Source organism: Pseudophryne corroboree, chromosome 1, assembly GCF_028390025.1.
Source record: "Pseudophryne corroboree isolate aPseCor3 chromosome 1, aPseCor3.hap2, whole genome shotgun sequence".
Taxonomy (NCBI): Eukaryota; Metazoa; Chordata; class Amphibia; order Anura; family Myobatrachidae; genus Pseudophryne; species Pseudophryne corroboree.
This window is the reverse complement of record NC_086444.1, coordinates 217660509-217683590: the sequence shown is the minus strand read 5'-3', so window position 1 is coordinate 217683590 and position 23082 is coordinate 217660509. Positions and strand designations below refer to the sequence as shown.

The following is a 23082-nucleotide window of genomic DNA, read 5'->3' as shown; positions in this document are numbered from 1 at the left end:
GGTCTGTACCGATTTTTGACTCGCCAAGCTTCCATTGAAAGTATAGGGAAAGGGGCGTGGCCATGCCCCCTTTTAATTTTATCAATGTTTATGTGTAAAGTGTTGGAGGGTATGTTGCTGCAGATGCAGTGGGCCTATGTTGGGGTGTGGGGCTGGAGCTGCAGCTCCATCAGTCCCGTTGCTAATCCTGCTCTGTCAAAACACAGCAGGCAAAGGGCAGAGCCTTCCATTGTATGTAACCTGTGTGGGAGGGCATTTCTCGCCCAATCAGCTGTGGACTGGGTGTGATAGACCTGCCACTAACCCAATGAGAGCTCCTAGTCACGCCCAGTGTTAGAAGTCCAGGCACAGAGTCACAGGGCTATTATATAGGAGATATTTCCAGATACACAGGGATTTGCAAAGTGAGGACAAATACAGACAAGAACTGCTATATCATTTTGTAACCGTCCAGTGTTTACATGACCACACAACTAGAATCATGTATAATAATGAAGTTCAGAGTGCATGATTAATACTTTTTCCACATTTGTTTCACTGGGACCACTCCAATGTCACATATGGGACATTTGTACAAGTTTTAACAAATCAAATAAGTTTTTTTCCTAATTGGCTGTAACATTAAAAGTGTTTATCTAGGCTTTTTTAATTTTTTCAAGATATTTTTTCTCCTCATTATAACCAACACAACGGGATCAAATCAATTCAGAGCAAACTGAACAGCACCGGGAAGAAGCTCCCAGAGTTATTCAATTCAGAGCACTGCTATGTCGGAGAATGCCGTTTCTTGAGCCTTAAACATGGTGTTTAGTCGCGAGAACCGTCATTCTCCAACTTAAGAGCCTGGCACGATGCTGTTTCCGCCACACCAGTAGTTCTGCCAGATTTCTGTTCGCACCTCCGGAGGGGTGTGAGAAGAAATACTATAGTCTGGCATGACATTGCACTGAATTGAATTACTCAGGGAGCTCCTTCCCAGCGCTATTCAATTTGCGCAGATTGAATCAAGCCCTATATCAGTGGTTTCCAAACTTTTTTGAATCACGGCGCCCTAGAATATCAGAAATTTTTTCACGGAACCCCTAGGCCAAAAATTTCTTACTGAGAAATTTAGAAAGAAATATTACATTAAGTAGATTGCGTTTATATGTCATCCTTAGGGTCAGTTGTGTGGTGAGGGACAATATTTGCTTCTGTTTGGCCACATATTTTATGACTGGCAGCCACCAGCACTGGTTTTGCCTATTATATTGACCATGAATAATTTGAATTGGTCCTGGACCACCAACCCAGGGCACCCCTGCAAGTGTCCCGAGGCACCCCAGGGAGTCACGGCACATAGTTTGGGAACCTCTGCCCTATATCATAGAATTTAGTTGGCAGGTAATGGGACAAGCAAAGTCTACCACCGCTTTGTAAAGGAAACTTCTACTAGAGCTTGTGTTGTTTACGAAAACCTAGGGGAAAGAGCAAGAATTGAATGATCTACTGTCCGTTGAAAACTAAAGATCCATAGCTACAGATTTTTTTCATAGGGTCACATACTCATTTTCATAGAATGGCTCACTTACAGAGCCACCAGGCTTTTCTTAGAAAAGAAAACCAAAATAATTATTATATAATTACATTTGTTCCTAATACCTTGTCCTCCCGGATACATGCAGCGGAATGCCCTTCCCAGCTCCTCTGCTTGAATCCGGCCTGCAGGGGTCAGCTCACCTCCCCACTTTAGGACCAAAAGTAATGATGGCTCATCTCTCCGATAGTCTGAAAAGTAATAGTTTGTGCATGAGGGATTTTTGTTTTTTTACGCACAATACTGACAGTCTGCTGCAGTCATCGCAGGATCCATTCGCCTATCATACAGTACCTTCTTCTTCGCTAGATGTCTTAGGGCATCCATGTGGGAGATATGTCAGCTGTACTTTACGGTTTATGCCAGAAAAATGTCCATACCTAAAATATGTACAATCGTTACATAAATAAAAGAAAAATATTAAGAAATGGTGCCCACATATGGTGGTATCCGTGCTAGGTGCGATTTGAGCTATACTATGTGTGCTATGCGATTTGTACTTCAGTGGTACGCTATTTGAACTAAACCCGAATTGGATTACACTACAATGGGATGCGGTCAATTTACCTACAAATGAAAATCCAGACGGTCAAAATACAGACAACCATTTTCCGACTGTCAAAATCCCGACAAGGTCAATTAATTTCAAATGTCGACAGGTCAAAAAGTCGACATGGGTTTTTCATGATTTTTTAATTGAAACCGACTTGTTCATACTTTACCAGTGGATGTGGAGGGGGAAACAATAGTGTGCCCGAAGAATGGCGAGCGCAGCGAGCCATCCGAGAGGATGCGGTACACTTATACAGTGTCTAAGTCGACCTACACAAAAAAAAACAATGAAAAACTCGTCGACTTTTTGACCTGTCGACATTTTAAATGTCGGGATTTTGACCGTCGGTCAATTGTTGTCGGGATTTTGATTGTAGGTATTTCATACTGATCCCACTATAATATGTAATGTATGCAATGTAGTTCAGAAATACCTGCCTGCACATACTATTTTGCCTTGCGATATTGACTACACGGTAGCGCGCATCGCAAGAGACAATACACACTGTGCAATTTGAACGAGACGCGATGCTATTAGAACTACAAAGATCAAATAGCATGAGAGAATCGCACAGTGTGTGGACACCATAAAAGCTGTGTAGGAACGGTTTATCTATATTATGTATGCATATACACACACAAAAAGGCATTGATACTGGTATATACAGATGTTTCCTCATATACAGATGTTTCCCCATACACCTAGCCTCAAAGACACATGCTGCGAGTAAGCCGCCAGGTACCATGTGACCCCGCGTACTCCAAGCATCCTTTTTGCCTGAAAAGGTGTCTTATGGTGCCCATATTCCACCATTGCCAGGGCCTTAACTAGGTGTGGGCCAGCGGTGCAATGCACACAGCGCATCTGCACTGTGGGCGCATCTGCTGGATCACACATGGGACATACTTACAGATTCCCCCAGTGGCGTCTGCAATGCAAAATACCGTACAGAGGTGGTGGGATCAGTATATGCACTATGCAGCATTCAGTGGTGGCGTCTACCCCTTCCTTCCCCCAACATACCTTGTCAGCTGGTAGTGCCACTGCAGCATTACTTCTGTATAGCCCAGTTTACTGTATGTATATACCGTCCGGGGCCATAACTAGGTGTTAGCCAGTGGTGCCTGGCACTGTGGGTGCAGGACCACTGGCGACACTCACCTGGCCGCGCCGCTGCCACACTGTGGGGTCTGGACCACCTGGCCAACCACCCCCGTCACCGCTCATCTGCAGTGCATTGCCCGGCTACCCTGTATTCTGGGGAGATGACATCTCTAGCAGCCTGCCCCCAGCCCACCTACAGTGCCCTGCACTGCAAAGAGCCGCAGCGCTAGGGCAGGAACGGGAAGGACAAGAGGACTGCTGGCTGGTCAACGATAAGTATAGCACATGCACTTTCACACTCTCTCTCTCTCTCCCTCCCTCCCCAGACTACTGCTGTAATGTGTAAAAAGGGGGGGGGGCTCTGCTGCTGTAATGTGTAAAAAGGGGGGCTCTGCTGCTGTAATGTGTAAAAAGGGGGGCTCTACTGCTGTAATATGTAAAAAGGGGAGCTCCACTGCTGTAATGTGTAAAAAGGTGGGCTCTGCTGCAGTAATGTGTAAAAGGGCACTGTACCTGGCGTAATGTGTGATAGGGGCTATTGTGCGGTTTAAGTTGAATAATGGAGACTACGGTGCAGCGTAATATGAATTGGTATTATTTTACTGCCCTTCCCTATGAAGCCACGCCCCTATATTTTTGCCATGCGCTTACGGCGCGCACTGACACCGTTTTGAATATGGGGGTGGGGCGCAGACGCGGTTTCTTGCACACAGCGCTAAAATGACTAGTTATGGCACTGGCAATTGTAATTTACTGTTTTACAGATCCTGGGTTTTTCCCCCCAGATTTATTGTTTTAACAATCCATCTCATGCCTGTACAATCCAATACAGGTTTGTTTCAGTGATCTGTAGATTTTGATTGCATCTTCAAATCTTGATGGTGCCCATACATCAACTCAATCGATTTGGAATTTAATAATGGGCGGTGCTACTTCCTGCCACCCACTTCTGTCAATAGTTAAAAAATTAAGGACAAAAAAATATGTTAAAAATCATGATTTGGCAATTAAGATTATTTTTTGATCGGAATCACCACTAGGAGAGCCCATACATCAGCAATTTATTGTGGCAATCATCTCCAGAATGGAGGATTGTTACAATTTATTTCAGCTGTATGGGCACCTTTCGCCACAAACGGATGCATCTAGCCGCGTCACGAGACTGCACGGATTCATTTCATATGTGACACATATCTGTATGCAGCAGTCAGTATACGAAGCACAATGGAACTAGGTGTGAAAAAACATGCGGCAGCTGCATTGTTGCACTTCGTATACAGACTCAGCCGTACATAGTTACACAAGAGCCGATGATCAAGTAATAGGATTTTAAATACCTACCGGTAAATCCTTTTTACGTAGTCCATAAGGGATATTGGGGACAGATTAGTACGATGGGGTATAGACGGTTCCAAAGGAGCCAGTGCACTTTAAATTTCTTCAACTGGGTGTGCTGACTCCTCCCCACTATGCTTCCTCCTACAGGTTGTCAAAGTCAGAAAAATATCCCCATACACACTGCCATATTTGCACCGCACACTGGTCCGCGCTGCGCATGCGTACGCTCTCCCGTGAAGGCGCATACCCGCAATAGCGTGCACCCGCGGGCGCACGGTATGCGTATTTACGGTAGAGTTTATGTAGTCGTAGCGTGCGACTCATTCGTTACATATTTTCACAATTAATGTAGTTTGTAGATCATGATCCCTTTGATAGTTTCTGAAAGTTTGGTTAATATAGAATGTCCCTGAGCTGAGGAATCCCTCTTTGTATCGTAGGAAGGGTCTAACAGGAGTCATGCAGTAGTGTTTGGTACCCATCGGAAGAGTATTTAAATAGCAATATTCCGGTGTTGGTTTGGAGCGTATTAATCGCTCGTGCGGATAGTTATGGACATAAGAAGTTTATGTCCATTTCTACTATTTACTCATACTCAGGTATGCGGCGGGAAACCTAGTTCCCCACCCACCTGAGCTGTTTGAAATCGTCACAGCCCACCTGTATGAATCAACCTATGACCTTTTGTTATGATACGGGGCCGAATTCCGACGTCCAATGGACAATGGGATTGTAGGGACTGTAAGATTGCATTGTGTGTGGGGCATAAATAGGCAGGCCGACCACATCCAGCTCTCACTCTTCAACGGTTCTCATTGCTGAAAATCGGGTGCTGGATGTCCAGGCGCATGCGATCGTTTCCCCTTGTGCGTAAGTTTCTCTCCGTAATCATTGTCTTACTGTGAGCCAATTTCTCTCATCTCTCTCCATTTCTCTCTCTCTCTCTCTCTCCTTTCTCTTTTCTCTCACATCTCCCCTAGACTAGTATTGTATTGTATTAGATAGTATTGTATTTTGGTTAGGAAGTCTCTGTTATATTGTAGTGTATCATTTGTACTGTTATCCCCTTTTACAAGTATATTAGATATAATACAGTTAATAGGCTTTGGACCCTAAACCAGTATCTGTGTATTTTCTATAGTATTAAGTGTTCACTTGAGCGTCGGTGACGCTCAAGCAGCTTTGTAGTTAGTCAGGTTACACAAGGTTGCACTTACACCCTGTACTCACATTAAGGTATTCTGTGCATTTCATTGGTATAAGGTTTAGACATAAAGGTATAGCGTTGTGAGCGTCTGCGCCGCTGGTGATCTCCTCGTGGTCTCGAGCGTCCGCTACGCCATAGCGAATCATTACTCTAGTCATAACCAATAACGTGTTGTCCTGTGATCACTGGGCCGTGAGCGAACGTGACGCTTGAGCGTCTCGCCTACGGCTGAGCGATCGTTACGCAAATAGCGTACCCTTACGGTACTTCTTAAGTAAGCAGCGTACAGTGTTCTTAGACTTCATAAAGGGTTGTTTATACGACAAAGGAATTTAGCATTGTCAATTGGGGACTCGTCCTGTCCTTCACATATCTGCACTAGGTAGATCAGCAGACATTATCCCTCAGCAAAGGGCGGGAGGTTGTCTCGTAGTGCTGACGGGATAAGCGTCTGCTTCGCTTAGATAACGAGTGCTGAAGGAATCCGGGAACCGGAGGTAAGAACAAAACGCTAGTGTCTTTTAAAACTGTTTATTTTTCTGTCTTGCGGACACGCACATATATATATCTGCATTTCTTTTTCATTTGTGTATTTTCGTATATCACTCTCCTGTCTGCCAGTTTTATAGTTAATAAACGTGCTGAGAGAGATTTGCCGCTATTTCAATAGTTTGAGTAAAAGTAATATAGTTAAAATATAGACAAACACACAGCTTGTCAGTGTGGTGCGCGGTAGATGATAAAGGATCCTCTACATTGATAAAAGTAGAAATTGTGTTACGGTGGATCTTTGTTTGCGTACGCGTGTCTCTAACAAAGACTAGCGTACGCAATCCAAAGGCAGACGCACGCAGCGTATATTACGCAAAGGAGCGTCTGTGTACGCCCACGTAACTCAAACCACAAGTTGATTTTCAACGCAAAGCGATAAGTAGCGCAACGCGGTAAATAATGCAAGGCGATAAATAGCACAAATTGATTTCAGCTTTCCAAAACTTAGTTTAAATACCTTACTTTACTGTAATACCTCTGGGGAGAGCTATCAGACTACGGGAAATGATTTTTCTGATCAGAAAACTATAAGAATGATATTGGGTTGAAAACGGTATGAGTGTATTGAATCCCGCTTTGTGGACTTTGTGATCTATGTGATAATCCCGCTTTGTGAACTTTGTGATCTATGTGGAACGTGATGAGCACGATCTGAGTGAAAACGTGCAACAGAGTGTGATAAAGTTTTCGTTGTATTACGCTCTGGCTGTTTTGGAGCACAGTAGGGAGACTCCAATGATCCTACCATTTATGGGCAACAAGTGTCTATAAGTGGTACGATTGGACCGCACGGTTGTATGTGTGACCAATAACGCAACGTGATATGAGGTCGTATATCCATGCGTAAATCTTGCCCTCATACGTGTTGTAGGGAGCACATGCAAGCGTGATTTGTGTAAAGAAAAAGGAAGGGAATTTTCTCAGGAAAATCTCTAGAGATAGGGCCTGCAACGGCTACACGTGTCTGCTAGAAGGCGGAACGGAGATACCCGGAGCAGAAGAAGTTCAGTGGAAGAGCTTTAAGGATTTCCAACGAAGTTCTGTGTTTGGTGCATTTTAGGAAGTTTTTCTGTGTTAAAAAGGTCCACAATGGCAGCCAAGTGCACAATACAGAGACGGTCGGAGGTCAGGATTCAGACTCCAGAGGCTTGCAGACCCCAAGGGTCTGTTCGGTCAGTAATGTGGGGGAAATATGGTCCCCACACTGAGACCTTTTGTGATGAATGGACACGAATGACTGCGGGGGATAAGACACCATTTCCCGGGATAGGTAGTTTTGACTCAGAGGTGTTGCGTAATTTAAGGCGAAGGATATGTCTCATCAAATCAGCAAAGAGACGAATCAAGCATTATGATTGTTTACAGATATGGCAACAGGAGAGTGAAATGCAAAGAAATGTAACTTACTTACCTAACTTTCATCTTGAGAGGGGAGAGATGGCAATGGAGGGGATTGTGGTTGCGGAGAGAAGCACAAGGGTAAACAATAAAAATGCTCTTAGCAACAGTAGTACAGATAATAAGAATAAATGTGATAAATGTAACAATGCTAATTGTAATGCTGTTGAATGTACAACTATTAACCCATGCAAGTCGCACCCCATGTTAAACTTTCCTCAGGAACACCAACAAGAAAGTGAACCCAGAACGATGTCGGCACCTCCTCCAGAAGCCATCACACAAGACATCCAGGTGGACGCGACCCAATCGGTAAAAACTGTAATCAAACCCCCTAATGGAGGGTCAGGTGAGGTCGTGTCCACAGGTATGTATGGTATTATACATCACGCACAAACAAATGTACCTTATATAATAGAATCAATTCAGAATGACATTACTGGACTTAATCCTGTTAGGGTAATTGCAGTACCAAATGGGGAAACTGACTCTTCAGGAATCACTCCTGTCAGGAACATCGCCATGTACTGCCCTTTTTCCCGAACAGAATTAAGAACAATTCTGTCTGAATTTCCTGATCCCAGGAAAGACTTAGTTGCTTGTCAAAGATACATTAGAGTGCTAGGACATACTGCAGAGCCGAATAACAAAGATTGGAGGACAGTTTTGAGGGCATGTTTACCCCCCGATGTTGATTCATTGAAATTTATCGCTGATTGTAAGCTAGATGAGGAAGTGCCACTAACAAACAAGTATAACCAAGATAATGTAAAAAGAATCAATCTACAGTTGAAAGAATATTTTCCTACAGTAGCAAAGTGGAATAAAATCTATACAATAAGACAAAAAGAAGGTGAATCCGCAGATGAGTATTTTCACCGGGCTCTGCAGGATATGGCTAGGTACACTGGTATAGATGACATTGAAACTAATGTACACCACAGAGAGGTAGCTGTGTCCGTATTAGCGAGCAATTTGAAAGACGCACTAAAAATTAGGGTACAAACCTCAATACCTCATTGGAGAGGTATCTCGGTTGCAGCATTAAGAGAGTCCGCTATCGAGCATGACCGAAATATCAAAAGAACCAGGGAAGCGCAGGGAGAGCGGTTGATGACACTAAACATCCAAGCACTAGAGAATGCATCAAGTCGACCGGAACCCCAGGCCCCTAGCACATGGAGAAAGCCAAGGATTTGTTACAATTGTAGAAGAGAAGGGCATTATGCCAACAACTGTAATAACCCACATAAAGTTAGACCCCCTAGACCAAGAAATGAGCAAAATTATAACACACACAATTATAATTAGGGATCACATAGGCAGGAAAGGTGATCATTGGGACTGATGGTAAGCCTGAGGTAACGGTTAATAAATTGGGAGGTCATTCACTGAAGACACAGGAATGACCAGGTGAAACGTTGTAAATGTATTTGTGAAGAAAAATGTTTTTTCTCTCTCTCTCTACCCCCATCTCTGACGATTATTGGTAAGAATTCACACATTGCATATCCACTTGGTCCTTGCAGAAGTCTACCAAACCCCAGCATGACCTCCGCCACAATGTATTTCTGGCCAGATACAGACAGTGGAGTAATGCAGGTGCTGGTGGGGAGGGACTGCTCAAGGAGACCATTAGACACATAGATATGACAGCCTAATAAGTCTGACAATGTTTTTCTAATGCTAACAATGTTTTCTTAATGTTGACAATGTTTAAAAAAAATGTTTTGTTTCTCTTTTCTTATTGATGGTTATTGTCGAGTTATGTAATGTATATATGCACATGAATTGTTCTCCATCTCTTTTGTTTTTTTTTGTGCTTTCTCTCTCTTCTCACTCATGTTTCCATGGTTTAAAGATGCTATGTCACCCCTCAGTTGGACCAATGGTAATGCCAGATTTTTGCTCCTTACAGAAAGATCGTCGGTTGGGAAGGAATATTGCATCACCAGAATGTTCGTTTGGAAGACTGAGAGACAGCACCTTTGAGAGGACAGCAGAACAAGAAGAACAACAAGACGAGAGAACTTATTATCGTAACAAGTTCTCTCCCCCCTCAAACTGTTTTCTTATGCCCCTTTACAAATTTCTTCTTTTCTCCTCCTGTAAGATGGACTTGCCCCAAGAGACTGTGATATGGATTTTCCCGTTAACCATGATGTTGACCAGAGCAGTCTGTTTCGGTGAGAGTACCAGTGGGGTCGAGAAAGGATCCAGAAAGGTCCTGATGACTGAGACGGAGGTGTAAATTTCCAATAGCAACCCAATCACCAAGCAAAGGCGAGTACCGGGCACGATCTAACAACCATGTTATCTGTAAACATTTTCTTTGAAGGATTGTTAGTTCAAAAAAGAAAAACTGTATCTGTAGGCTCTGTGACAATGGTTGAAGATGGATGCATAAAGAAATGCCAATCCAGTTTTAATATCCATACGGACCGGCATCCATTGAGTGACTATCACTCCTTAGTGGGTAACGTGTTAAACCAAACAGATCGTTGGGTATGCTCTCAAGTACCTCAGGGTCATAGCAAATCAGGGCTAATGCCATTTCCTTTAACGTTAGGGGAGGTACTTGAGCTAAGTGGTGGGAGACCGGTGGACCGGAGGTTTAACATCTCCAGCCCTCCTAGTTTGAAGCTCCACCAATACCATGTGGATAGGTCCCTCTTATGTTTTAATATCTCCAATCCCCGTAAGCCGGGAAATTGGGAAGTGTCATGGAGCAACCTTACCATGACCTTTTCACACAGAGCAGATAGAATGCCTACAGATACAGAGCTGGTACGCCACATAGCCAGTAGAGGAAAATCTTTCCGGTATAGATACACCCTAGGAAAATAGGATTACTAGAGTTGGAGAGGTATCACCAGGATACTGTGCACATATCGTACAAACTGATACGTGCATTAAGCAGATGGAAGAATTAGGGTCAGGAGATTTCACCTGGAAGGTTTGTAACATGGTAATGTCCTTCTCCGTCCCATATGTTCTCCCCGATGATGCATATTTCATATGCGGGAGAAAGGCGTACAAATGGCTTGCCCCAAACTCTGAAGGATTGTGTTATATTGGAAAAGTATTGCCTGAAGTGATGACTGTAACACATGACAAAATGAAAGACATACACCGTGGTGCCCAAGCTCCTTATACTCACACTCATTACGAGCACCGAGTTAAAAGACAACTGTCAGAAAGGTTAGAGCATCCGGCCTCTGATCTTATCCATGAATCCACCGGGATTCAGGTTCTGGTAGCGTTAGATTTCACTCGTACCGCTCGAGGAGTGATGAATTATAGATACATTTCCGCACTCGCCAATTTGTTAGATAATATCACTGAAATGTATGATGACACGTTTAGATACACTGGAAGAGAACTTCAAGCTTATAAAACAGAACTAGTTCAGCATAGGATGGTTCTTAATTATCTTACAGCAGTAACAGGCGGATATTGTGTTACATTGGCAACACAGTATGGCATAAAGTATTGCACGTATATCACAAATAGCACCGAGGATCCGGTAGAGGTCATAGACCAAAAGATGGACGATATTCTCCAATTGAAGTGGGAATTTCGTCGAAAACACAATCTCACCCTTGCTGCTGTAGGTAATGAGCTGACTGGTTGGGTGTCATGGTTGAACCCGCGAAATTGGTTCTCCGGTTTGGGAGACTGGGCTCAAGGAGTCATAATGGATGTTGGAAAGTTTCTACTATGTATCTTGGGTGTCGTTATATCGATTGGATTGATATTTAGATGCGGGCAGGCTTTAATGAGGTGCAAACAAAGTACAAAAGTGATGAGCTTGAGGAGTGAGGAAACTGTAATTAACCTGGATTTGATTTATGACCCAATGATAGAAACCAGGATGTGATGAAAATGCGATTATACGGTCCGTTTCTTTCACCTGTTTTTCTGCTTTTCTCCAAGATACAAAGACCCCCTTGGACGAGGAAGTTGACGAGACGCTATACAGACAACAGACAAGCACCAAAGATGAAGTTTTGACAACCTATGATATGGACACTTGATGAACTTTGCCATGGATCCCCAGTTTCCCTAGTATTTTTAAACTCACGCTAGCCCAACATTTTTTGTAAATCCGATGGCACTGACAAAGCTATTTGCTCATGCCCAAGGAGCAATACAGCGCAAAGAAGACGACTCTCAACAGATACCGAACACAACTTCAACGACAGATGTACATTTCCCTGACATAGAATATCATTGCATTTTCCATAAGTGTTCTTTATCTTCATCTCTACAACCCTCAGGTAAATGACACACATAGACGATAGGGAATACAGGCACAGATATCAGCAACCACATACCTCCCCCATTCATGTATCATCAACTAAAATGTGCATCCCCATTTTGTTACAACTGAAAGCCGAAATGAGCTCGGTAGAGTTTGACAGCCCATCCACAGGCCCTTAGTACGGGATAAGAAGGAATTCAAATGTATACTTCGCAATACCTCGAAGCTTGATTTACCACACGTACGGCACGATGATACATGACCCTCCAAACATGGACTCATACACACATGCTTCTGCTTTCTCACTAGGTCATACCCTCTTCACACCTACTCCTCTCTCCTCCCTCACCCAACCATGGAAATGAATTAACCACTGACATATATTTTTCTCCTTTTGAAATGTTTTCAGGAAGTGGCAGTTATTATTGACTGCCAAAGGGTGGACTGTCAAAGTCAGAAAAATATCCCCATACACACTGCCATATTTGCACCGCACACTGGTCCGCGCTGCGCATGCGTACGCTCTCCCGTGAAGGCGCATACCCGCAATAGCGTGCACCCGCGGGCGCACGGTATGCGTATTTACGGTAGAGTTTATGTAGTCGTAGCGTGCGACTCATTCGTTACATATTTTCACAATTAATGTAGTTTGTAGATCATGATCCCTTTGATAGTTTCTGAAAGTTTGGTTAATATAGAATGTCCCTGAGCTGAGGAATCCCTCTTTGTATCGTAGGAAGGGTCTAACAGGAGTCATGCAGTAGTGTTTGGTACCCATCGGAAGAGTATTTAAATAGCAATATTCCGGTGTTGGTTTGGAGCGTATTAATCGCTCGTGCGGATAGTTATGGACATAAGAAGTTTATGTCCATTTCTACTATTTACTCATACTCAGGTATGCGGCGGGAAACCTAGTTCCCCACCCACCTGAGCTGTTTGAAATCGTCACAGCCCACCTGTATGAATCAACCTATGACCTTTTGTTATGATACGGGGCCGAATTCCGACGTCCAATGGACAATGGGATTGTAGGGACTGTAAGATTGCATTGTGTGTGGGGCATAAATAGGCAGGCCGACCACATCCAGCTCTCACTCTTCAACGGTTCTCATTGCTGAAAATCGGGTGCTGGATGTCCAGGCGCATGCGATCGTTTCCCCTTGTGCGTAAGTTTCTCTCCGTAATCATTGTCTTACTGTGAGCCAATTTCTCTCATCTCTCTCCATTTCTCTCTCTCTCTCCTTTCTCTTTTCTCTCACATCTCCCCTAGACTAGTATTGTATTGTATTAGATAGTATTGTATTTTGGTTAGGAAGTCTCTGTTATATTGTAGTGTATCATTTGTACTGTTATCCCCTTTTACAAGTATATTAGATATAATACAGTTAATAGGCTTTGGACCCTAAACCAGTATCTGTGTATTTTCTATAGTGTTAAGTGTTCACTTGAGCGTCGGTGACGCTCAAGCAGCTTTGTAGTTAGTCAGGTTACACAAGGTTGCACTTACACCCTGTACTCACATTAAGGTATTCTGTGCATTTCATTGGTATAAGGTTTAGACATAAAGGTATAGCGTTGTGAGCGTCTGCGCCGCTGGTGATCTCCTCGTGGTCTCGAGCGTCCGCTACGCCATAGCGAATCATTACTCTAGTCATAACCAATAACGTGTTGTCCTGTGATCACTGGGCCGTGAGCGAACGTGACGCTTGAGCGTCTCGCCTACGGCTGAGCGATCGTTACGCAAATAGCGTGCCCTTACGGTACTTCTTAAGTAAGCAGCGTACAGTGTTCTTAGACTTCATAAAGGGTTGTTTATACGACAAAGGAATTTAGCATTGTCAAGGTCAGGTAAAACAGTGCCTGAAGGAGAATGACATACTTGAGAGAAGGAACATAACAATAAGTGTGGTGAGATTTACACCCCAGTACACTATAACATAACCGGGCCAGCAACGGCTGGCAACAGGAACAGCCACAGCTAAACAGGTAACACATAACAGAGAACCTGCAGAAAGTCACCGCACAGAGGTAAGGCGCTCAATATCCCTTATGGACTACGAGAAAAGGATTTACCGGTAGGTATTTAAAATCCTATTTTCTCTAGCATCCAAAAGGGATATTGGGGACAGATTAGTACGATAGGGATGTCCCAAAGCTTCAAGAACGGGCGGGAATGGCGGAGACAGCTGCAGCACCGCGTGCCCATACTGGGTATCCTCTTTGGCCAGGGTAATCAAACTTGTAGAACTTCACAAAGGTGTTCTTTCCCGACCAGGTAGCAGCTCGACATAGTTGCAGGGCCGAGACTCCACGGGCAGCCGCCCAGGAAGACCCCACTGATCTCGTAGAGTGAACCTTCAGAGACTGAGGAACAGGTAAGGCTGCCGACACATAGACCTGTTGTGCGATAGTAAGCCTAAGCCAACGAGCAATAGACTGCTTTGAGGCAGGGCAACCCTTTTTCTGCACATCATATAGCACGAACAAGGAATCCGTCTTTCTGATCTGAGCCGTCCTCTTGACATAGATTTTCAAGGCTCGCACTGCATCCAGTCTTCCACGTGAGGTACTTGTCTTCTACCGTCATCAGAGGTTCAAACCAGGAGGACTGTAGAAAGCATAACACCACATCCAAATCCTAAGGTGCCGTAGGCGGCACAAACAGAGGTTGTATGTGAAGCACGCCTTGCAAGAAGGTCTAAACTTCTGGCAGGATAGCAAACTTCTTCTGGAAGAAGACTGAAAGAGCTGAAATCTGGACCTTAAGGGATCCAAGACGTAAGCCTTTATCCACTCCAGTCTGCAGGAAACGCAGGAATCTTCCCAAGTGGAATTCTGCAGATGAATATGTGCGTTCCTCGCACCAAGAGACATACCTCCGCCAGATAGGATGATAGTGTTTTGACGTCACAGGTTTTCTGGCTTGCACCATAGTGGCAATGACCTTTTTGGAAAGCCCTTTGTTAGCTAGGATGTTCCGCTCAACTTCCATGCCGTCAAACGAAGCCGCCGTAAGTCCGGGTAGACTAACGGTCCTTGCTGGAGAAGATCTCTTCTTAGCGGTAGAGGCCAAGAGTCCTCTACGGACATGTCCAGAAGAGCCATGTACCACGCTCTTCGGGGCCAATCCGGGGCAATCAAGACTGCTTGTACTCCTTGATGCCTGATCCGATTGAACACCCTTGGGATCAACGGAATCGGAGGAAATAGGTAGACCAGCTGGTAAGGCCAAGGCGACGTCAGCGTCTTGTTGAGGCGAGATGCCATCATGTCGATCTGTGGGCCGCCGCACCTGTCAATCACTTGTTGAAACATCTGAGGGTGTAGTCCCCACTCCCCTGGATGGACATCTTGGCGACTCAGGAAGTCTGCTTCCCAGTTGTCCACTCCCGGAATGAAGATTGCGGACAGTGCTCTTGCATGTCTTTCTGCCCAGAAGAGTATTCTTGACACTTCTCGCATGCTGGCTCTGCTTTTTGTCCCTCCTTATCAATCGATGTATGCAACAGGCGTGGCGTTGTACGACTGAACCTGGATTGCCCGATCCCGGAGCATAGAGGAGGCCTGAATCAGTGCATTGTAGATGGCCCGAAGTTCCAGGATGTTGATCGGAAGTAGGGCCTATTGGGCAGACCAACTGCCCTGGAACTGCGCCCCCTGGGTGACAGCTCCCCATCCTCCTCGCGTCCGTCATGAAGAGGATCCAATCCTGAATCCCAAAGCGTCGACCACCCAGCAGGTTGGAAGACTGTAGCCACCAAAGGAGTGAAATCCTGGCCTGGGGTGACAGCCGAATCATCCGGCGTATCTAAAGATGGGAACCGGACCACTTGTTCAGGATGTCCAATTGGAAAGGTCTGGCATGAAACCTTCCAAACTGTATCGCCTCGTACGAGGCCTCCATCTTTCCCAACAGTTTTATGTAAAGATGAATGGATACTCGAGCAGGTCGGAGAACCATGCAAACCATTTCTTGAAGAGTTCTCACTTTGTTCTCTGGGAGGAACACTTTCTGTGCTACCAGTAGATCCCCAGAAACAGGATCCGCTGAGACGGTTCCAGTTGGGACTTCTGCAGATTGAGGATCCATCCGTGGTGCGCCAGAAGTTGGATAGTGCGATCTATGTGAGGTCGTCCTGGTATGGTATTATGTTGACCCCCTGGACCCTGAGCTGAAACATCATTTCCACCATCACCTTCCTGAACATCCTCGGAGCTGCAGACAGGCCGAAGGGTAACACCTGAAACTGGTAGTGATCGTTCAGTAGGGCGAACCGCAGATCGGCCTGATGAGGAGGCCAAATGGGGATATGGAGGTAAGTGTCCTTGATAATCAGGGACACTAGGAATTCCTGTTGCTCCAGCCCCACGATCACTGCTCTCAAAGATTCCATCTTGAATTTGAAAACCTTCAGGTAAGGACTCAAGGACTTGGATTCAGAATGGGTCTCACAGACCCGTCTGGTTTTGGTACCGCAAACAGACTGGAGTAGTAACCTTGTACTTGTTGTTGCAGGGGTACTGGAACAATGACCTGGGACTAGACCAACTTGTTTATGACCAGTAGTAGCGTAACACACATAGGGGCAGATGTATTAACCTGGAGAAGGCATAAGGAAGTGATAAACCAGTGATATGTGTAAGGTGATAAAGGCACCAGCCAACCAGATCCTAACTGTTAATTTACATATTGGAACTGATTGGCTGGTGCCTTCATCACCTTGTACATATCACTGGTTTATCACTTCCTTATGACTCCTACAGGTTAATACATCTGCCCCATATTTTCCAAAGCTGGTAAGCCCGATTTGAAAAATCGTTGAGGAGTAGCACCGTCATAATCCAGCTTGTAACCCTGAGAGATAAGGTCCCTTACCCAAGCATCTTGGCAGGAACCGTCCCAGATGTGGCTGTAGTGACATAACCGAGATCCCACCACGAGATGCCCTCGGGGTGGGTGGGCACTGTCATACTGAAGTCTTTGTGGAAGCTGAACTGGTGCTCTGTTCCTGGGAGCCGGTAATGGCTGGTTTCTTAGGCTTACCTCTGGTGCCTCTAGCTGCGTTGGAGGCCCCCCTGACCCTAGATCGAAATCTGGAGGACCGAAAGGACTGCGTAGACGGGCCCGGGTAGGTACGTCTAGCAAGCGGAGCTCCCGAAGGGAGAAACGTGGATTTCCCAGCAGTAGCTTTGAAGATCCATGCGTCAAATTCACCTCCAAAGAGCCAGTCAGCTGTGAAGGGAAGAGATTCCACATTATGTTTAGCGTCAACCATATGGCTCTGCGCGCAGACACAGCCATAGCCGTGGTCCTAGCATTAATATTGCCAATCTCTTTAAAGGAGTCACAGAGGACCCTAGCCGTATCCTGAATGTGTTTTAGGAAAGTTACAGTAGTAACTAAGGTCATATAACCTGAAAGACCTTCCTGAATTTGAGTAGCCCAGGAATGAATGGCATGTGCCATCCAGCAACCTGCAATGACCGGTCTTTGAGCGACACCTGCAGCAGTGTACATAGATTTCAGAGTGGTCTCAATTTTCCTATCTGCAGGGTCCTTTACCGCAAAGGAGCATGGAGCACGAAGTGCCGCCTTTTTAGTAAGGCGAGAGACTGAGACGTCTACTGCTGGAGATTCTTCACAGAATTTCCTGCCTTCAGGGGCAAAGGGGGATGTATGCAAAAGCCGTTCGGACACCTGATATTTTTTATCTGGATTTTTGCAAGCTATTTTAAATAAATCATCCAACTCCTTGGAGTCCGGAAATGTGACTGTCCGTTTGTCTTGTGGAAGGAAAAATGACTGCTGATTATTAGAATCCTCCAGGGGGAGCTTTAACACATCGCGAATTGCCAATATGAGGGGTTCAATACCTTGTGTAGGGGTGGAGTCCCCACTTATGGGGTCCACATCATCCTGTATATAATCATCAGTATCTGATAGAAGTGCAGGTAAAGCACGTTTTGGTGCACCTGTAGTGGACAGGGGGGGGGGGGGGGGGGATGTTTAGCAGCTAGATTTGCCACTACTTATTGCAGTTCCTGAGTTTTATTGGCATTTGCAGTGAGTTGAGAGGACATATCAGACATCGTAGTTTTGATAGCACCCAGCCAGGAGGGCTCTGGACTCTCCCCCACATTGTTATCAGCATTTTGTGATGACGGACTACACTGCTCACATGATATTGAGCCAGATGAGCTAGGAGAAAATCTAGCATTACACACACTACATAACTTCTGTTTTACCATTGTGAAGAAGGAAAAATAGGATTTTGGTTACCTACCGGTAAATCCTTTTCTCGTAGTACGTAGAGGATGCTGGGGTCCATATTAGTACCATGGGTATAGACGGGTCCGCCAGGAGCCATTGGCACTTTAAGAATTTAATAGTGTGGGCTGGCTCCTCCCTCTATGCCCTTCCTACCAGACTCAGTCTAGAAACTGCCTGAGGAGACGACATACAGAAAGTGGCAAGATTCATACCAGCTCACACAACAGGCAAATCCGGCTAACATGCCGGAAAAACTCAGCAACAGCTGAAAACAGTAAATAACGCAGAACTTACCTAGGAACCAGGCAGTACTGAACTATAAAACCAAAGCAGGAAAACGCAGCGCTGGGCGGGCGCCCTGCATCCTCTACGGACTACGAGAAAAGGATTTACCGGTAGGTAACCAAAATCCTATTTTCTCTTTACGTCCTAGAGGATGCTGGGGTCCATAGTAGTACCATGGGGATGTACCAAAGCTCCCAGTACGGGAGGGAGAGTGCGGAGGCTCCTGCAACACTGCTTGACCAAACTTGAGGTCATCAGAGGCCAAAGTATCGAACTTGTAAATCTTGGCAAACGTGTTCGACCCAGACTAAGTAGCTGCTCGGCAGAGTTTTACAGCCGAGACACCCCGGGCAGCAGCCCAGGAAGAGCCCACTTTACGAGTAGAGGGGGCCTTTACAGATTTTGGACACGGCAATCCTGCTGTGGAATAAGCATGCTGGATAGTGAATCTGATAAATCGACTGCTTAAGTGAATCGACTGCTTAGAAGCTGGACACCCAATTTTCTTGGGATCATAGAGGACAAACAGAGAATCACTTTTTCTATGACGAGCTGTCATCTTCACATAAAATCTTCAAAGTCCTCACCACATCCAAGGCCCTAGAAGTAATTGAGGAGTCAGTAGCCACTGGCACCACAATAGGTTGGTTGATATGGAAAGCCGATAAAACCTTAGGCAGGAACTGTGGACGAGTCCTAAGTTCCGCCATATCTTCATGGAAAATCTGATAGGGGCTTTTACAAGACAAAGCCCCCAATTCCGACACGCGTCGTGCAGAAGCCAAGGCCAACAAAGTGACCGCCTTCCACGTAAGAAACTTGAGATAAGCCTCCTGTAGAGGCTCAAACCAAGCAGATTGCAGGAACTGCAACACAACGGCCCTCATTCCGAGTTGTTCGCTCGTTCTTTTTCATCGCATCGCAGTGAAAATCCGCTTAGTACGCATGCGCAAAGTTCGCACTGCGACTGCGCCAAGTAACTTTACTATGAAGAAAGTATTTTTACTCACGGCTTTTTCTTCGCTCCGGCGATCGTAATGTGATTGACAGGAAATGGGTGTTACTGGGCGGAAACACGGCGTTTTAGGGGCGTGTGGCTGAAAACGCTACCGTTTCCGGAAAAAACGCAGGAGTGGCTGGAGAAACGGTGGGAGTGCCTGGGCGAACGCTGGGTGTGTTTGTGACGTCAACCAGGAACGACAAGCACTGAACTGATCGCACAGGCAGAGTAAGTCTGGAGCTACTCTGAAACTGCGATGTAGTTTGTAATAGCAATATTGCGAATACATCGGTCGCAATTTTAAGAAGCTAAGATTCACTCCCAGTAGGCGGCGGCTTAGCGTGAGCAACTCTGCTAAATTCGCCTTGCGACCGACCAACTCGGAATGAGGGCCAACATCAAGATCCCAGGGTGCCGTTGGCGCCACAAAGGGAGTCTGGATGTGCAGAACCCCTTTCAAAAAGGTCTGAACCTCAGGGAGGACAGCCAATTGTTTTTGGAAGAGGATGGACAAAGCAGAGATCTGGACCTTGATGGAGCCCAATCTCAGTCCCATATCCACCCCTGCTTGTAGTAAAGGAGAAAACGTCCAAGTTGAAACTCCACCGCAGAAAACTTCTTGGCCTTACACCAAGGAACATATTTTTTCCAAATGCGATGGTAATGTTTAGACGTTACCCCCTTCCTAGCCTGTATCAGGGTAGGAATAACCTCACTCGGGATAGCCTTCCGAGCTAAGATCTGGCATTCACCCGCCATGCCGCCAAACGTAGCCGTGGTAAGTCTTGATAGGTGAACGGCCCCTGCAGTAGCAGATCCTCCCGAAGAGGTAACGGCCTTGGATCTTCCAGCAGAAGATCCAGAAGATCCGCGTACCAAGCCCTCCTTGGCCAGTCCGGAGCAATGAGGATTGCCAGAACCTTTGTTCTTCTTACTAGTTGAAGAACCTTTGGTATCAGAGGAAGTGGAGGGAACACATACACTGACGGGAACACCCACGGTGTTACCAGTGCGTCTACCGCCACTGCCTGTGGGTCTCTCGACCTGAAACAGTATCTCCGCAGCTTCTTGTTGAGGCAGGAGGCCATCATGTCTATGTGAGGAACCCCCCACCAACCGGTTACCTCCTCGAACACCTCAGGATGGAGGCCCCACTCTCCTGGATGGAGATCGTGTCTGCTGAGGAAGTCAGCTTCCCAGTTATCTACACCCGGAATGAAGATTGCGGACATCGCCACCGCGTGCCTTTCTGCCCAGAGGAGGATTTTTGACACCTCTGACATGGCAGCCCTGCTCTTCGTTCTGCCTTGTCGGTTTATGTAGGCAACTGTGGTCACGTTGTCTGACTGCACCTGAACAGCCCGATCCTGTAGAAGGTGTGCTGCTTGCAGAAGGGCGTTGTACACGGCCCTGAGCTCCAGGATGTTTATTGAGAGAAGGGATTCTTGATTCAACCACTTTCTCTGAAAGGTTTCCCCCAGAGCGACTTCTCCCCAACCTCTCAGACTTGCATCTGTGGTTAAAAGGATTCAGTCCTGAATTCCAAACCTTCGGCCTTCCAGAAGGTGCGGAAGTTGTAGCCACCAGAGGAGTGAAATCCTGGCTTTCAGGGACAGGCGTATCCTCTTGTGCATGTGTTGGTGAGAGCCCGACCACTGGTCCAAGAGATCCAGTTGAAAAGGTCGAGCATGAAACCTGCCGTACTGCAGAGCCTCGTAAGCGGCAACCATCTTCCCCAGAAGGTGTATACATTGATGAACCGATACCCGGGTAGGCTTTAAGACATCCCGGACCATTGTTTGAATCACCAATGCTTTCTCCACCGGGAGAAATACCATCTGCACTTCCGTGTCGAGGATCATTCCCAGGAAAGACAGCCTCCTTATCGGCTCCAGATGAGACTTCGGAAGGTTCAGGATCCAGTCGTGCTTTCTGAACAGCTGCGTCGTGAGCGCTATGGGTCGCAGCAACCTCTCCCTGGACGATGCCTTGATCAGGAGATCATCCAGATATGTAATTATGTTCCCCCCGTGTTTGTGGAGGAGTACCATCATCTCCGCCATCACCTTGGTGAAGATCCTTGGTGCTGTGAAGAGGCAAACGGCAGCGTCTGGAACTGATAGTGATCGTCCAATAGTGCAAACCTGAGATATGCCTGGTGCAGCGACTAAATGGGAATGTGGAGTGGACAACAGGAACTCCCCCTCCGTCAGTCCCGAGATGACAGCTCTCAGATTCCATCTTGAATTTGAACTCCTTGAGATAAGGGTTCAAAGACCAAGTTTAGAATAGACTGTACCGAACCATCCGGTTTTGGTACCACAAAAAGGTTTGAATAATAACCCTTGTTCCACTGCTGAGGTGGAACTGGAACAATGACCTCTGACACCACCAATTTTCTGATGGCCTCCAGAAGAACTATTCTGTCTGCCAGCAGAGCTGGCAAGCCTGACTTGAAGAAACGGTGAGGTGGGGGAATTTGAAACTCCAGTATGTACCCCGTGGACACTATATCCAGTACCCAGGGGTCCAGGCCAGACGACAACCAGACGTGGCTGAACAGCCGGAGTCTTGCCCCCACCTGACCCTCCTCCAGGCCTAGCAGTCCACCATCATGCGGAGGACTTAAGGGTATCAGAAGCAGGCTTCTGGGTTTGGGAACCTGCGGTAGCAGGTTTCTTTCCTTTGGAACAACCACCTCTGAAGAAGGTGTTCGAAGGGTTGTTCTTTCTAGGCCTCGCGGGCCGAAAGGACTGTGACGTGGCTGGTGTAAAAGGCTTCTTCGTAGCCGGTGCAGCTGAGGGGAGAAAAGGAGACTTACCCGCGGTAGCCGTGGCAATCCACGCATCCAGCGCCTCCCCAAAGAGAGCCTGACCTGTATAGGGTAGGCCCTCCACGCTCTTCCTGGATTCTGCGTCCGCAGACCATTGGCGCAGCCAGAGACCCCTGCGAGCCGAGACGGACATGGATGAGAGCCCCGCAGCAATGGAACCCAGGTCCTTCAAGGAATCTACCAGGAACCCTGCAGAATCCTGAATATGGCGTAAAAATACATCAACATCACATTTATCCAGCGAAGTCGACTCCTCCTGCAGTGTGACTGACCACCTGGCAATAGCTTTTGCAATCCAAGCACAGGCTATAGTAGGCCGTAATATACCCCCGGAAGCCGTGTAAATGGATTTCAGCGTAGCATCCACCTTGCTATCTGCCGGGTCCTTCAACACAGTAGATCCCGGGACTGGCAACAACACCTGTTTGGACAGCATGGAGACAGAGGCGTCGACTATAGGCGGGGACTCCCATTTCTTTCCATCTTCCTCTGGGAAGGGAAAAGCAACCTAGACCCTCTTAGGGATCTGAAATTTATTTTCCAGAGTTTCCCAGGCTTTTTCAAAGATAGCGTTTAATTCTTTGGATGCCGGGAAGGTGAGGGGGGGCTTCTTATTATCGCTAAAAAATGCCCCCTCCACCTGTTCAGAAGCTGTGTCAGAAATATGTAAAATATCTCACAGCTTCAATCATCAACTGCAC

At 46.2% G+C, this 23082-nt stretch overlaps 1 protein-coding gene across 1 annotated transcript in view; it reads right to left on the bottom strand.

Annotated features, from left to right (window-relative positions):
- Nucleotides 1–23082, bottom strand: part of PPIP5K2 (diphosphoinositol pentakisphosphate kinase 2) — a 243396-nt gene that overhangs the window by 85121 nt on the left and 135193 nt on the right. Inside the window, exons 13-14 of the mRNA XM_063964081.1 lie at nt 1871–1956; nt 1642–1767 (exon numbers count right to left, since the gene is read on the bottom strand). Of these exons, the coding sequence (XP_063820151.1) occupies nt 1642–1767; nt 1871–1956 (212 nt within the window). The remainder of the gene's footprint in view (nt 1–1641; nt 1768–1870; nt 1957–23082) is intronic.